Genomic DNA, 17918 nt, shown 5'->3' with positions numbered 1-17918 from the left:
CCCCTGTTTTCAGCATTGGGTTAATGCAGGCAATTCAGGGAGGCATAAAGTTTTGCTAATACAATCGGTTCGGGAATACCAGATTAGATTGTACCTTGACGCTTTCCTTGCACTTTCTTATTTTGGTCAAATAACCCAGTTTGAAATGGCTCCAGTTAGCATGCTCTAACATTGGTCTAATATAGGTTAAGTACAATGACTAGCTTAACAGACTGGGATGCTGGCTTTCATTTCCAGGAAAGGAATCATAGCACCTGCTCCAGCTGCGCATGTTTTGGTTATCCGGGGTTTTCAGCCTCTTTTAAGATAATATGCGCAAGCACCTTTAGCACATGTATGCTATTAGCGGATAGTTTCGATAGCTTCTTACTTTACACTTGCCACTATGAATACAAAATTTTAGCGTTCGATTTTGTTATTAAACAAACAAATGTACTCCTAACAAGGTATTTTAATGTTAGCCGTGTGGCTACGCGGCTGCGCGGCTGCGCTACCTCTGCTGGCCTTCAACTTAACATAAAGAAGTGCCACTTTGCTGCACGCCAGTTGACGATACTAGGCCACGTCGTCTGCAAGGAGGGAGTTCTTCCGGACCCCGCGAAGCTCCGTGCCGTAGCCGAATATCCCAAGCCCAATTCCTTGAAAACACTTAGAAGTTTCATTGGGCTGTGCTCGTATTTTCGTCGATTTGTGCGCGACTTTGCTACCATCATCGCGCCTCTTACCAACCTTCTGACCGCCTCTAACGGCCTGTCTGCTTGGTCAACAGAATGCGACGAATCTTTTCGAATGCTACGGCGCTTACTCACGTCGCCACCAATACTCCGTCACTTTGACCCTAATGCGCCTACGGAGATCCATACTGACGCCAGTGGTGTTGGCCTTGGTGCGGTATTGGCTCAAAAACACCAGGATGCCAAGAATACGTCGTTGCCTACGCGAGTCGAACGCTCAAGAAAGCCGAGTGTAACTATTCTGTCACCGTTTTCAGAAGCTGACGTTGATCACGGGTAGCGCGAGGGTCTCTGCGTTGACATGACGACTCCGCTGCAGCCGAATTCCGAATACTGCATATGCGATGACAACAGCTATAGGGGCTTGTTGATAGGTCCTCTTGTAACTTGTTTAACCGCAGGTAGAACGACACAGGCGTAAAACACACACGAGACAGCACACAACGCTGAACGACCACCTGCGAACAGCTGTTTACGTCCGCCATTTCTCCTCGTATTGAACTTCACAAACCGCTGTTGCGCACTCCAAAACAAACTAAACTTTGAAGCGTTTTTAAATTACAAAACGCACGTATTATTTGGTCCTAATAAAGAGAGGTCAATCATATTATAACGCGCACGTCTTTTTCATTACATTAAACGCATTTATGCGGCGTGTGCGACAAAATCTGCCAGCAAGCAACTCTGGGCGTCGCATAATCGCATTGTTGACATCGCACCATGTGAAATGGCCGTTGCGAATTTCGCATCTGCGAAAATCGCAGCTGCGAAAATCGCAGTGCAAAATCGCACCATGTGAAACAGCCTGGAAGCGTCGTGGTGGGTCAAATGGAGTAGGAGCGCGTTCGTTGGCTCTGGGGTTGGTGACAGCACAGACAGAATGTAAACCAATGCTTTCAAGTTCCTGGCGAACGATGGCTTGAACGAGGGGAACTGAAAGAGGGGCCAGGGCAACCCGAACAGAAAGCTGCGGGCGTCATGTCGTGATCGGCTTTACGACAAAGCGCCAGCACGTCCTGGATATACGAAACATAGGACTCTGTGGGGGATTGGGCACGGGAGGCGAGTTCCTGCTTTGCGGCAATCTTACGGCCGGCTGGTTGGCCAAACAACTCTTTTAGCTTCTCTTTGCATTGGTGCCAGCTGGTCAGCTCCTCTTCGTGGTTTAGTACCAGACCTTTGCCGTGCCTCTTAGGTACAACAACACGTTAGCTAGCATAAGCGTAGGGTCCCATCTGTTGACTCCACTCACGCGTTCGTACATGGCCAGGCACTCTTCAACATCGGCGCCATCGGTCCCACAGAAAGTTCCGGGATCCTTGACTTGTACAACCACAACCGATGGGGACGACGTAGCTGGCGACGTTGCCGTTGACGTTGGAGGCGGCAACGACGTTGATCCTGCGTGCTCACCGTCAGTCATAGTGGGGACGGGGATGCGACGTCCACTGCGGAGCTCCGTTTCCAGCCTTGGTACCCAGCACCTCTCACCAATATGTTACAGGGATGTTGGGAGTATAGACTGGATGTATTTACAATATATACAAAAGTAGAGTTAGTGCGGTCAAGATAGCTGAGCAGCAACAACACGCAGCAGCCAGTGTCTATCGATCTTCTTCTTGTTTTCTTTCCTCCTATCCTTCCGTAACAATGTATATATATATATATATATATATATATATAAAGAGAGAGAGAGAGAAGAGAGAGAGATAATGGACTAACATATGCCAAAAACGAAAGATCTGCATGAACATATGAAGAGAATTGTTTTTCAGTAAACTGCACAAAATCCTTTAGCACTAGTTTTTATAAAACGTTCCCTAAACAGTCACAGTCTCGCTCGAAAGGCAAATCATTGATTGCGATGGCTAATTAATAGACAGCTATAGAAAGTAACTATAGCAGTTCCGTCGACCATACAAACTTGCAAACATTCGCTTATTAACTGAAATAACACGCATTGTGTCAGCGCGAACAGCTAACATGCACACATCACACCCGATCGACGCGGATACTCGCTGTCCAAACGCTGGCGTGAGGAAGCGCGCGACAGCAGCGAGCGCAGTGACCTTCGCGCTGTCTATCGCTTCAATTCAAACTGAGTGGCGAGAACACAGCATGCACAGGGGTCTATGAGTCGTCGGCGCACTTCGACTCTGCCGTGAAGCAGCGAGCGAAGTGACCTTCATACTGTCTATGGCTCCAACGCAATCTGATCAGCGAGAACGCAAAGCACACAAAGGTATGTGCCGTCGAAGCGCCTAGACTCTGCCCTAAACGCAGATCGCTTTCAAGATATGGCGCGCGCAGCCGCGGTATACGCAGTTGCTGCGGGAGTACAACACCGCCCCTCACCCTGAAAGCTAGCGCGCGACGGAAGACGGCGCGCTTCCTTCCCACTTTCCTCCTTCGCGCGCGCGAGCCGCGATCGTCAGTCCCGTCGCACGCTTTCACTCGTGCCTACTGCATACGGCGCGCCGCGATGGTGTCATCGCCGTTGGACTGAATACCGAACATCACGACGATGGCGACGCCGACATCCAACGCAAACGGCAAAAATGCGCCTGGAGTGTCCGTGTATTGCTATCGCAATACAATGAACATGACAACAGCTCACAATATTTTCCGTATCAGTTAACGAGACACATTCATGCGCACGTTGTGTGTGACAGGAAGACTTCTTGGCAATAAATTCACGTCATGCGCATGTGATGTTTAGTGGTTCGGGTTTGGGGTTTGTGTTGTGCACGCTGTAGCATGTCCCATGGCCCTCTGCGGGACAAAAACCTTGAAGATGTGTTTTCAGCAGTGAGAGAGAGAGAAACGAAGAGGCAAAGGTAGGCAGGTTAACCAAGGACGTGCCCGATTGGCTAGCCTATGCTTAGGGAGGGGTAAAGGGGAAGAACAGATAACAAGAGAAAAGAAAAATAGTAGAATCAGTCATTCGCAGAGAGAGTCACAGAAGAATCTCCGCTGTCACAAAAGTTCGTATAATCCAGTATTCTTCACGAACTGCAGAAGGGCTTTTGTGGTCTTTTATATGCAAGAATGCATAGGTCATGGCCCAAGTATCAGCAGAAGGTCTTGTTGTGAAATAGTCACGACGCGTTGCGATTCGAATCGAAAAGATAAGCCATCGCTAATGCGGTCCACTACTTCTGCAATACCTTGTCCTTGGGTAAATTGGTTGATAATTGATGAAGTAACTTTAATAGAACGGAAAGTTGGGAGAGTTGGTACGCCTTAATTTTTTTGTAGATTTCAGCGCGCACAACATACAAAGCCACAAAAGAAATAAGCACGTCACATAAAGAAACGTGCATAGAGCGGTCTTAGCCAGCCGTCAGTGGTACTCTTTGGTAAAGAGTCAGACTTAAAGTTAGACTTACAGACGACAAGAAGCACGCAGCCGTTTAGTGAACTGCCTGAAAAGCGGCGCCGCATGCAACTTACCCTGGCTCCAGCGCCCCAATTTCCTACTTTTGTGAAGATCTTTCTCCATTGACCTTTCACTTGCGTTCCTTTCACTGCGCCAAGAAGCGTCAATGAACGTTGCTGGTTGTTGTTCGCCGGAGGCGGACGCACCCCGAACATTAGCCATGCTGTAGCTGCAAATACAAAATTATAGTCAGCTGGTGTAAGCAGTCTTCCGTAATGAAAATGTTATTTTGTACCTTAGCTGTATATTCATTTTTTGTGGTGCATAATGAAGACATATATTGAATCTACTGATATTTGCCTTAGGCTCATTATTATAGTGTCAAGTTGTGGCTACAAGCAATCTCAAAATGAACTTGCATGTGGCGATGATGACCATAATATTTATTTTTCGCGATAACGCTGCTTCGGACAGCTCGAGTATCCAGAGGAAATATAAAGACATTTATAATCTGATATCAAGTACAGCATGTGAAACTAATTCCTTGCTGACAGGAAAGAAAGCTGCAAGAAATGCACTGGGCTATATTGTGCGGCTATTCTGTGTGATATCACGTGTCACATTCTAAGCCTTGTAGTTTTCTGAAAACGTTACTAGTAGAAACTGTGGCTCTAATGTCTAATAAAGATGCAAGTGTGGCAGGTCCGCTAGCTTGGAAATTATGGGCAGTTCATCTATTTGACCAAACCTCGCCTTTTGGGTTTTGGGCTTGAAACATAATTCTGACGTAATAGTTCAGCGGAAACCCGCTAGGTGGAGAGAGGTAATTAAAGGGAAAAATGAGACATCCACCCAAATGTAGCAATTGCTACAATGGAACGGAAAACCCTTGCGTCAATTATTATTATTACGTCTATTACGTCAAACACTCGCCTTTGCTTCAAGTTGTTGACAAATTCGACTTCGCCCTGCCATCTGCTAGCCGCCTGGTTAGCTCAGATGGTAGAGCGGCTGCCCCGGAAAGGCGGTGGTCCCGGGTTCGAGTCCCGGACCAGGACGAATTTTTATTCAACTGCGAGGCTTTCTTTCCAGGAACCCGTATGGGTTTCCTTTGTAGCAACTGCGTCATTTGGGTGGATGTCTCATTTTCCTTTTAATAATTCTCACTTTGCAAATTGATCGTTCTCATCAATGAATTGCATTATATACATTCTCTCCAAGCTGCTGTGGGCCAAGCTTTAAAAAAAATAACTATGAAATACTAGGATGCCCGCAATAGTGGATATTTAGTAGCCTTCTTGCGCCAACTGAGATTTTTTGTAATCTTGCGTAAGCTAATTAGGGAAAAATATAACTAGAAAAACGTGACTTAGGCAGAAATGCGTAAACTCGAATGTAAAATTGTACACGTTTCAAAAAATTCGTAAATAACTGTCTTTAGCTTTCCCTAATTTCTCAGGTTCTTTCTGCGTGTCGAAGATTTGGGAGAAGACGCTAAAAAAAAAACGACGCGAGCATTGGCTCCCGCGTGTTCCGTGCGCGACAACAGCATTCTTGAAAGTAGTTAAAAAAGGAACACTACTCAATATATGCATGACTATCATCTTGCTTCGTTGTCACATCATGACCACGTGTAATATAATGCTCTAAGGCTCGTAAATCAACATTACATAAGAAAAACATTCACAAATTTGTATGGGTTTGAGCCAACAGCTCCGCGACCCCCTGAAACGGGTACTCTATGCTACTACTCCAGAACCAGATTACCTATCCGATGAAGAAAACTTGCGTTATGGGCCTACTCTATGAATTCTGAAAATTGTCTCAAAGAGTCGCGATATGGCTAATCGGCATCATCAGCCTATTTTATGTCCACTGCAGGGCGAAGGCCTCTCCCTGCGACCTCCGGTTACCCCTGATGATGAAATTTCCCAATTTCATCACCCCACCTAGTATTCTGCCGTCCTCCACTGCGCTTCCCTTCTCTTGGCACCCATTCCCTAACTCTAATACTGCTTCGGTTATTTACCCTACGCTATAAATTGCCTGCCCAGCCGCATTTTATTATCTTAATGTCAATTAGAATATCGGTTATCCCCGTTTGATTTCTGATCCACACCGCCCTGTTCCTGTCTCTAAACGTTAGATTAAGATTTTTCGTTCTATCGCTATTACTGCTGTTCTTAACTTACTCTCCAGCTTCCTTGCTAACCTCCAAATCAAGCCTCCTTCATTTAGTCAGTTTTAATATACATGTTGGCCATTATAGCATTTTTGTATACATCCCCATAATCGTTTTTTTTTTCCACAGAACTTCTCTATTCACCTTGTATGCGTACCTATGCCTCTAGCGGACCCTGTCTTATCAATTTCCTCGCTGTATTTTTTCCACCGATACCCTAAACATCTCTTGCTTATTTCGACTGCTCAGTGGTTGATTCTTCCGTCAATTTTAAATCCAAGCACTCGAGAAAGGTCTACGCTACCGCTGGGTCTCACTTCTACACTGTATGCAACTGCAGCATGTCGTGTCGACACCCGGTGGAATACAACGCAACTGCAATGACGATTTTGTACGTATCGACGCTACGCGGCGCGCATCTCACATAACGTGAGAACTAACACGATACGATGCTGCTGCTGCTGATGAAAACGACGACGACGATGATGATGATATGATGATTTTGGTATCCCCTTTGAAACGGGGGTTGAGAAATGGTCACTTAGCCTACTTGATTTGTTCAAGTGGCAATGCCCTAGCCACTTGATTTAATAAAGTGTCTATGGAGCCGCTATTCATATTTTTCATTCTAAAAATCGCATTTGCAAGCGAAGCTTGTATACGCTAGCCTGCACGGGCGTTGTAACGCTAAAAATAATTCACCAGCCCTTCCCCTGTCGAAAAATGAGAGTAAGCGAAGCTAGTGTGTGTATCTGACCTTCGTCAGGGTAACGTTCGGAAGCCGTCGCCTCGGGATTCTCCGATCGTCGCTGACGGCGGGCCTCGGCTCGGGAAGCCCTCACGCTAGAATCGGCACCTCCACGACGAGCCTTTTCCCGAGCGAGTTCACGCTGGCTTTCATCAAACGCAGCTTGCTCCCTTGCAGAGCGTACCACGTGTGGCCTTCCCATGTGTTCGCAGAAATTTTTCTGAGGCGAGGTAAGTCCGGAGGAGCGCACGCCAACCTGCTTTACTTCCATGTCTCTAGGGCCTCGCGACACACCAAACGAACCTGATTGGTCGCGCGCGTGTCACGTAATCACGCGTGTAGCCTATCCAGTGCGGGTGTGCGCCGCACGTGATGTCTTTCTTTTATATGCGAAGCAGCTTAGGTCGGGGCTATGTCACTCTCTCCCTCCCTCCCTCCATCCATCCGCTGTGCGGCGTCCACACCCGTACTGCGCATGCGCATCCTCCTTCCCCTCCTCTCCTTCTTATCTTCCTTAATATTTCTCTGTCTAACTTCTGCCCGCTGCCTACGCAAATGCTACATGACGTGCCACCTGGTGCAATAATGCGCCACTGTAATGTAAAGTTAGGGCTACGCGGCGCTCATCTCACATCGTCTGACAAATGGCACGGTATGATGCTGCTGCTGATGATGATTTATTAACATCCCCTTCGAAACGGGGCTGTGACAAATACTCTCTTACCATTCTTAATTAAATCATGTATGCTATACATGGTTTTCATTCTTGCATTATTGTATACATCTCCTTAATCTGCTTTTTCTTCCTCAAACTTCTGTGTATACTTTGTACCGCTACCTATGAAACTGCTGCATGGCGTGCCACCTGATAAAATAATATGCAACTGCAATGCAAATTGTGCAGGTATCGATGCTACGCGATTGCAGGAAAAGTAGGGGGTGATACAAAGCGCCTTGTGGTGTCCCCTCTTTTTTGCGCGTCCTTAGACATGTGAACGGGAATGCGCGTCCTAATTTCTAAGACATGTGAAGGGGCATGCTGCATTAGAGCTGCGTGGGAATTGCTGAGTTTGTCTGTTTCGTGGCATGGAAAACCTACCTAGTCATTATTATTGGTCGTGGAAGTAATGTTGGCCCCTTCAGGTAATACACTGAACACGCCGAATTTCACTATCAGCTTTATGCAGTTTTGCGTAAAATCTGTTCGAACTAAAAGAAACGTACTGCATAGTGGGCGGTATTGTATTCAATAGAAAGAGAAGGGTCCTTCAGTGCAATGGCAGCGTGGTCGGTACAGTTTAACACGATATTTTGTCACCTTCTTCTATATTTAAATTAATAACACGGCCTGTAGATGAATGCGCGGAGTTTTCTGTCGATGTATTTAGGTCAAACAGTAAAGTGCAATGCTATGAACTTCTTCATATATCATGTAAACCATTAAGGGAGTCAAACTTCATATTACGTAAGGTTTGTGGGAGCACTGCTTCTAAAGAAACAAATAACCTAGAACCATCGTGAAAGATATAAGTTTCGGAGATATTCCACCCGACGATTTGGAGGATTTGCTTAAATGTGTATAACATTCACTCAGACGTGAGCGCTAAATTTTAAAGTTGCCCTGTATTAAATTTCTCAATTGTGCACGAAAATAGGGCGTTAACAGGATAGTCACAGTACAATTAATGATATGGAAGCTTTGATACTAAGACATATCTTTTTGAAAGGCACAAAAAGGCTAACAATGCTTGCTGCAGGTAGATGTTAACCCTTGTTATACATTTTTAGTTTCCTTTCTTGAAGCGCAGCGTTCAAGGTGCTTGAACAATTCTGGTATGTACACTTCAGTTACAGCATGGCTTAAAACTTCCGCATGCGAAAATAATGTGGCGTGACACATACTTACGTTTACTCGGAAGGTAAGCATAGAAATTCACCATACAGGAGTGCGCGATTTGTCCTAGCGGCGGTGTAGCCAAACCCTTCATTTGGTCAGGTGGAACTTCTGCGATTTCCAAAAAAGAAAAATCGAATGCATAATGTTAAAACAGCGCATTTTCCCTTGTCACACTTACACAAACACCTTAAAATCAAAATCGCTATAAAATGCATATGTAATTTGCACTTTATTTTTTATGCCCGACTTTATTCCTCGTTCAGGACTTGTACGCTGGCTTTCAGGGAGTGAGGTGGGCTACTGCATTTTGATGGCGCACGCCACTTGCTTGTAGAGTTCGACACACTGCATATATTCAGCACGCACGGTGATAGTAACGCCAGAATGTGAGCTGGTGCTGGTGATTCGTGGCTTCAAAACAACAGAAAACGGCAATATGGTGCTTCATCAGTGTGCAACCGTATTAGTACAGTGCATAGAATTATACTTAGTATCTTCTAGGCACTGTACTATGAGTGACACCACGCCACCTTCGTGCGCCAACACAAACACCTATTATTCGTATAGTTTATGTCGATGATGATGATGATGATGAGAAAAATTTGATGAGGCATCAGTGCACGCTCAATTTGCTTTTTGCGTAAGCGCCTAGTCTCTTCTGATCAAATGCGTGTTACTGTGACCATTTATTTATTCTTCCGTCCAGTTGGACGGATGTAGCAGAAGTTACAAGCATACCGGAGAATTAAATTTACACGTAACCACTTGAACCAGTTTACGCAGCGCAAGAAAATTCGTCTATTTCGCGCTCTCAAGTAACATCTCAAGTAACGTATTCGGTGTGGTTAACAAGTGAAAAACAACACGGTTCTTTGCAAGAAAACACGGGCATCAAAATGGAGCCAAATATGACAAAGCTGCAATTGTTTTAATTCAAGACGCTCCGATAGTAATTGTAGGTAAACTACAAACACAAAATAAATGAAAATTGGCGTCGCAGAGGAGATCTAAGGAAGATTTGTAGTATGGTGGCAGCTCTACCGGGACAAGGACCGAAGAAAGTTACAGGATATGTGCGCCGAGAAGCGCTGGCGCCAGACTATGAACTTTTATCAATCGCCCACTTTTCTATTGCGAAGCTAACGAAGACTTTAAAGAGGAAATATTTCTGACTTGAAGAGTAGTAATTTTTCTTTTTTTAGGTTAGGCCTAGGTACTAGACAGGCTAATGGCGAAGGCATAAGATTGGCACCGTAGATGATATTTGCCGAGCAATAGAATTGATTTGTGTAGGTGCGAATGAAATAACATACGTCTCCGTATATAACAGTCTGATGGCCGTTACCAACTTGATATAAAGGTACATTGTAGGATAATCTATCATAAATATATATCTACAACTTGTGCACACTGTTAGAAATGATGGTAAACATCATGAGTGAAATACTGCATAATTGCAAACGCAGTATTTTCTAGTGATCGTTAGACAGAGTCCAAACCAAAGCTGGCATGGAAAGATAAGCGCGAAATGTACTTTACCTGGGTTAAGCAGTGAATACGCTGCATATGCTCCTTGTACATTTGATTGACTGTCGGTGGTAGGGAAGCCTTGTTTCTTCTTGCCGTCTTCCACTGTAGTCCAGTTCCAACCGAAGCGTGCGCCCGAGTCCTCGTTCTCCAAGCCGCACAAGTCCGTTGTAAACGCGCAGGACCCTTGAGGGAAATTTATGGACATATAATTCACGAAGATAATGAAATAAAGCAGCATGAGTGGATAATATGCAGTAGTGATGAATTAGGCAGATTACAATGTTGCATTATATTTGGCGCTGGGGCTTGGTGTGCCAGAATATAATGTAAAATTAAACGACAAATAGTGACGCCTTTCAGTATTCTGCACCCTGTTCTTATGAACATTTATATTGTGTAAGAGCTTGGCTAAGGCCTGCTCTGTATATATAGTAGAACAATATAGTATTTATTTAGAAAGAGAACTCAACCAAGCAAATATATTTAACAGTCCTCTAGTAAAAAAAAGCACACCAAAATGCCACCAGCCATCACAAACCACATTGTTGGCGCTGCCAGCCAGACATCTGTGAAATAAAAATACAACCTTTATTTCATTTTTATATAGTATCATATTTGTTCCAAAATAATCTCCACATTCCGTGCTGCTTTGCTTATTTTCTTGAAAAAAATTTCGGCCCTTCCCCTACCAGGAACAGGGGGGCACGCGAAGCTTGTCGTACCCTCAACATTCGGTGTCGCGCTCCCTCGGGGTTCGCTGCCCTTCGTTGACGCTGGCCTTCGGTAAGACGGGCTTTTAACGTAAGATCCGCTGCCTGCCACTGTAACCGAGCCTTAGCTTGGGCTTCTTTGAACGCTGGATCCGCACGGAAAGCGCGAGCATGCTCCCGGCGACGTTGACCTTGTTTCTCGTCGAAAGCGGCCTGTACCGCTGCCGACCGAGCAACGAGTGGCCTTCCCATTCGTTTGCCGTGCGTGCACTGGAAAGGAGACCCGACGCAACGCGATGTGGCGCTTTCCTTCCCTTGCCCTTCCCCCGGCGCGCGCCCGCTCCTGAAAGGGTGCTGCCGTCACGTGTTATGGGCATGCGCCTCACGTGTTTCACCAGCGGTCTATTCTCAGCTTTTCCCGCCGTTTTCCTTCACTTGCGCGAGAAGGGTTTTTTGCGGTCACACCTACAACGGCACCGACACTTGTCAGGCAATGCAAGCTTCGCTTGAAAAGAAGCTTTCACTTGCTTCTCTCTATTCAAAAGCAGGTACAAAATATTCATGGAAATTTCCCCTAAATATAGGACATGAAGCGTGAAGCCGTCTAATTCTGTTCAATGGAAATATAAAGATTGTTCAAAAATTGACAGTCATTTTAGCATACGCCAAAGAGGGTCAAGGCGAAAGCCTGCAAGCTCAAGAGGCATTCACTAAATTATTTGAGATTCTCATTCGAACGAGTTGTTACTCCTTATTAGTTGTTTTTTCCGACAAAAGGTCGCGGGTTCAAGTGCCCAAACTTACGATACCTTATTTAAGTGTGCCTTAATTGATATCGCCCTAATTAACACGAAAGGCCGGGGGTGCGACTCCCACCAAAGGTCGTGGGTAAGAGTGCCCTAATTAACTCTATATTAGTTAGCTGTGACTTAATAACCTTTGCCTTTACGCCAAACGTTGTGGGATTGACTCCCACCGAAAGTCGTGGGTTCGAGTGCCTGAATTAACTCTATACTAATTAACGCGATGACGACGTGACCCACCCGCCATCAAAATTGTTGCGTGAGCGTTGCTTGCTTGACCCGCGCACCGTCACAATTGTTGCGCGAACGTTGCCTACTTGCTCATAGAAGACGATGACGACGGTGATCAGCACACCATCGCAGTTGTTGCGTGGGCGTTTGCATATAGGTGAGCACGATGCCGAGGCTGTGTAGCAAGTAAATTAATACGGCGAGTCCCCATCGTGTACGAATTCGCTTCGCCGACACGGTTTTCGCTCAAAGATGATGAAGATCGAATAAACGATAAGACATATATAAGGCTTTCGCCTTAAAAAAATTCGTCGGCCCTTCCACTCCGTTAAGATGGATAACCAGCGAAGCTGAAACGTGCGGGTCAGGTTTTTATCGCTGGGTTAATCCCGAGGGTTCATTAAAGTATTTTTCAATTATGAGGTTACACACATGTTCGGCTGCGACGGAGAGAACGACGTCACTGACGGTATACCCACAGTCCGCCGTTGTCGCTTGCGATCGATGACGCAAGTTAGCTCGGTGGCGTGGTTAGCAGCATTCGCCCGCCATTGCCGCTTGCGATTATTCGAAATTAAATTGCTTCGAAAGTAAATCTGCCCGTTACGTAAGACAATGAAGGACTCATACCCCGTGAAGCAATAGCTCATGCCCCTGTAAACTTGGCTTCCCCATTTCGACGACAGAAGACAAGTGAAATTCTACGCTGGAATGATCGGCGGCAACGCAGCCAGTTGTGGAAGCAGATGACGACGATGAACGCGGGAGCAGTGGCACGAGCGCGTGCCGAGCACTGAGCGAACGAGCCAGCTGCGGAAGAAGACGACCACGCTCGAGCCAATGCTGATGATGATAGTTGTTTGTGGGCGTGATTTTGCTTTAAAAAGGATCAGGTCAGACCACTGTGAAGCAGTCTGACCTCAGCCTTGTCTTAAAGGGTAAGTTCCTCAGGCTCCTACTCTGCACTGCAGATGTGAGTGGAGGACACAAAAAGTCATAATGGTGATTATAATATTGATAATAAGGATGCGAAGCAAGCTCGTCTATACAATTACATCACATTGTAGTATTTCTATGCCTACAAGCGCTGTCAAGTGTCTCGTAAAATTGATATAGAGCTGCCCTTAGAATCACAGTTACAGGCTTTATGTCAGGCCAAGGAACCAAAATGAATCCTTCCGATAGTGGCCAATTATTGCCGTTTTCAACCGAAGACACCAGCTTCCTCCATTCTCACTTATATGTGGCACAAACACTACACCCGTACGTAAGGTTTTCAATCACTTCACAATGCTCGCAATTTGACCATTTCATTGCAACCAATGTCAAGTTCGTAGGACATAGGGAAAGTGATATAAAAGTGATCAAGGTGGGCCCTGCTCATTTGCTTGCATTCGAGGTAGTCAGGCGCACCAAGTTTAATTTATGAGTACAGAAGGCCTATGACAACAGCCCCACTTAGTACAGTGATAAAGCAAAGACTTCTGTCTGAAGCAATGATCCATGCTATTCTCTCCTGCGGTGAGAACGCTATACACCAACTTCAGTCATAACATTCAAGACGCTCTTTGCTTGAGCGTCTGCTTCCTCCTTTAAAAGTAATTTAGTACTCCAGAAATATTGAGAAAAGGCGCAAATAAACAGTAAGAAACGTGTGAGGGAAAATTTACGACTCTGCAGCTCTTAAGCGCAAGCAGATACCAATTTTCGATCCAATGACCCCTGAGAGCGCCTCAAGTGGACAACACTAACGCATGACAATTCTATTTAGAACGTGCGACATATATATGACAATATAATTAACTTTCGCGAAACTCGTACTACGAGGCACCAGATTACTATACACGCCAACCTTATGAACGTGGAAATTCGTGAAAATACCGCGGATTCACAACAGAAAATCAGGAGAGGAGGATAGCACGCATCAAATTTCGTACTGACCAGACTTCTTGTGATCGTTCCACAGACACTTTATTAACGATTTACCTTTAGATGCCGCACGCAAGCAGGCTGCAAATTTGGAACAACGGAGACTTGGAATATTGTTTCCAGATCAGTGACTTCGTCAGTGACTTCACTGCTGGCAAGTTTGATTGCTTTAAAAACTTCTCTGAGTGAACTTACTCACTGTATGTACCGTTCTCGCTACGGCGTCTTGTGCTTACAAGAGAGCGGCGCAGGCAAACCTATCGCAATTAGCTTTTATTGCGTGTATTTTGTTGTAATGATTCGCCGCCGCATCTTTAAAGAGCTTTAAAACATTTTCCGTGATCAGAATGCACTTACAGTTAAACTTGATGAAACGTTCATAACTTCTTAGAACGAGCCAGAACAAGGGACCGTTTCAAAACATTCGAGAGAATAGGCAGATAAGTACTACTCTAAGTAGAACTACTTTATTACTCAAATTCTTCATTAAATACTGAACGGTACGTGGATCAAAATCTTACAATAGAGAGTTTTAGATTAAGGGGAGGCAAGCGTCGGTGCCCCAAGCGCTACGGGGCCCCTACGCTCGCGCCTCCCTGAACTAAAACTCTCTAATATTCGCCTATCTGCGGATTTGCAGAACTTTAGACTTAACGATTTCGGCTGTCAGTCTTTTTGTTTCCACGAATTTTAAATAAACATTTGAAGACCTCAATGAAATATTTCCTGTGGCATAGCTACTATAACGAATTTTTTCGCAAAGCATGAAAGTGTTGAAATCGGTTAATTTGTTACTTGTGACAGTGTTTTCTTTACAATTCCAGTGTCTTCCATCTGGGTGGTCCAGGCTAAGCACTTGGTTAAAGCGTGTAGCCTATGGAGTCAATGCAGGCAAATTCTGAGCCGGGTAATTAGCAGACGACAAGTGTGAATTAGCGAGCGCTTCGCTTTAATTAGTCCGGGTTTGGATCAGTGAAATGGGGCCTAGCAAAAGGGCGCAGCTGCACCGCTACATGTAAAATGCTGAATCCACCATCAGGTGATTTTGTGATACAATCCGCCAATATATTTGCCCTCAATAGTCCATGAACTGCAGCAATGTGTGAAAACAACTAGCAAGTGATACTCCACCTTAGCATTCAGAAATAAAATAGGTGCGTATTATAAAGGCCATAAAGAAGAACAACAATATTGAGTCTGCCCCTTCACAACACTGTGTGATCAGAATATGCAGCAATGACAGTTTTGTTTTTCCACAAAGTACATACTGCAGTTTTACTTGTGAATCTACATGCAATATTTTTATTCCTGCTTATGTCAACGTGGAACTCGTCATTGTTTCTCTCATGGCATAATATCTGGACAAAAAAGAGCACCAAGTGTGTCACAATATGAATATATAGGCACAGCTGGCCTCCAGTACACATTGAGACCTTGCTGTTGAATCATATCTCTGTGCTAAATAGGGCTTTCGATTTCTGACGTTTCATTGTTTTTCATTCTACTGTATTTTTTATCACGTGGTGCGCCGAGCTACCAATCCAAGTGATAACGGCGGTGCGGCAGCGTACGAGTAATGTGTCAGCTAATGATCAGTGAATAACCGTAAAAAATTGGAAATGAAATACAACTTCAAAAACTACAGCGACAGCAGTGTATTTTGCAGCGTTTCCGTATGGGTCTCCTGTAACTATCGTACACTGCAGAGCGGACACGACTTACGCCACCATCGCATAACCGAACATGGATCCAAACATATTGCATAACGTATTGCAGCTATAATATCTACACATAGATTATGAATTCTGATTAAAGTAATGATTAGCCCATTAAGGAAAACATCCAGGGATGCTGAATAGCGCTATCTGTGTGAGGTAATATGGTTTTTCGTGATACATGAACGGCTGGTAAAATAACAAGTGGTTTAGTAGCATGTAGCATGATTAATCAGAGTGACTTTGTTCATAGCGACCACTAAGAAATGGCACACTGAATACGTGCAAGGCATTCACGCCAATGCTTCCTCAGAGATTTAATACATGCAGATTTCAAGGAAGGCTTGGAAATTTTCGTGGTGCTCTGGCACGGGGCTACTGCCTTTCCGTACAACCTCCATGCTCTTTCTTGATCAGTGCTTATGAACAGAGTTTATAGGCATTTTTCACTCACCGCATCGAGATTCGTCAGCTCCGTTGGAACAGTCCTCCTTGAAATCGCATACTTTGGACATTGCAATGCATTCTTTGATACCGGTGCATTGGAATTCCTTTACATCGCATGTGAATGGTGGTGTGGTTGGTACTGGGGTCGCTGGTAGGCCTGCAAGAATCCCGCAACTCATGTGAAAAGAAGCGATATAGCAGTGGAAACATTCTCACTGCTGTTGGAGCAACTGTCGAACTACTTGTATCCGCGTATGTAGGGAACATTTGATGGTAGATGTGGCGGCAGAAATTAATTAGAAAGAAACAGACGCCGCTGGTCACATGGACGACTACGTTAACCTGCTTCAGTTACTGTCATGGAAAACAACCGTTTTCCAATCATTTTCAAGCCATTTATGTGGCTTTTGGTTAGCTCACAAATTGAGACAATAACAACGCGAAAAATGTTTGATTCATGTTTATATATAATGACATTAAATGACTTATTTACGGTTATTCTTGATACTGTAGTGCATGTTAAAGGGCTCTGTTAAGAGCAGGTGCGACAGATCAAATCCTGATTTCGTGGTTCTGTTACGCCGCTTCCTGTTTTCTGTAGAAGTATTTGTTTCCAATTCCTGGCCATCCAGTCGCGCTTTGCTATGTTGCAAAGCTTGTTCACCGTCGAGTTCCTTAAAGAGGTACTGACATTATATATTCGACTATTCATTGTTTTGCGTGAAATGAAGGTCGTGCATACTTCTAGACCTCAGAAAAGTTAACGAGAAACCTCATAGTGCGGTAAAGAGTTTATTTTACTTGCTTTTCTACAGGCCAGATTTTGTTTCGTCTTCCAGTAAGTTCGTGTGTCATGCCGTCCCGAAACAGTATGTGGTCACGTGGGAGCAGGATATTGGCACGTTTTGATCTTGCTCCGGCTCTCTTGGTCACCTCGGCATGATGCTAATTGCTGTGAGGGACGATGTAATAGTAAAGCGGGCTACCGAGCGAGCCGGAGGCAGTGTGAAAACATTGCAATGTCCTGCTCCGCAATAGTGTAATGTGACGTCACGAGGCAGTATGCTCCTGGGAAGCGAAACCGAAAGGTGACTGTAGCGAAGGTACTATACTAAATTATTAAAGGTGCTTTGAGCCTTTGACTATTTTTGTAAGGTTTAGAGGTCTAATACCTTCATTTAAGTCAAAAATGATCGATAGAATATATCATGTCAGTGCCTCTTTAACCTCCTTATATACAGAATAAAAATTCAAGCTCTCTAGAAGTTGGAAATGATAAGGTGAAAAATTGGGCCACATGGTTTTGCATTCTGAGGTTATGGCAGCGCGAACTAAAGCATATACACAAAGAAAGAGACACACGGGGACATGTCCCCGTGTGTCTCTTTTTTGTGTATATGCTTTAGTTCGCGCTGCTATAACCTCGTGTTAGAATTAATGCCAGTATTCACTACCTTAGTTCAATATCACAAGCTAATTGATTCTTGACAAGTGATGCTAGTTTATTTCCTTATATATAATTATATTATGGAAGAGTTCTACATCGACTTGGCACATACACAAGTGTAATATACGAAATAATAAAAGAAAGCAAGATTAATTTATATTTAAGC

At 44.6% G+C, this 17918-nt stretch overlaps 2 protein-coding genes across 2 annotated transcripts in view; one reads left to right on the top strand and one right to left on the bottom strand.

Moving 5' to 3' along the window:
- Positions 1-17918, top strand: part of LOC119448918 (MAM and LDL-receptor class A domain-containing protein 2) — a 666053-nt gene that overhangs the window by 549956 nt on the left and 98179 nt on the right. The window lies entirely within an intron of this gene.
- LOC119450647 (MAM and LDL-receptor class A domain-containing protein 1) overlaps positions 1-17918 on the bottom strand; it is a 464623-nt gene that overhangs the window by 387011 nt on the left and 59694 nt on the right. Inside the window, exons 13-16 of the mRNA XM_049666103.1 lie at positions 16313-16462; positions 10480-10653; positions 8950-9048; positions 4188-4342 (exon numbers count right to left, since the gene is read on the bottom strand). Coding sequence (XP_049522060.1) covers positions 4188-4342; positions 8950-9048; positions 10480-10653; positions 16313-16462 — 578 coding nt within the window. The remainder of the gene's footprint in view (positions 1-4187; positions 4343-8949; positions 9049-10479; positions 10654-16312; positions 16463-17918) is intronic.

This window comes from Dermacentor silvarum, chromosome 4 (assembly GCF_013339745.2).
Source record: "Dermacentor silvarum isolate Dsil-2018 chromosome 4, BIME_Dsil_1.4, whole genome shotgun sequence".
NCBI lineage: Eukaryota > Metazoa > Arthropoda > Arachnida > Ixodida > Ixodidae > Dermacentor > Dermacentor silvarum.
Note: the sequence above shows the minus strand (reverse complement) of the source record. Positions and strands in the feature narration are given on the sequence as shown.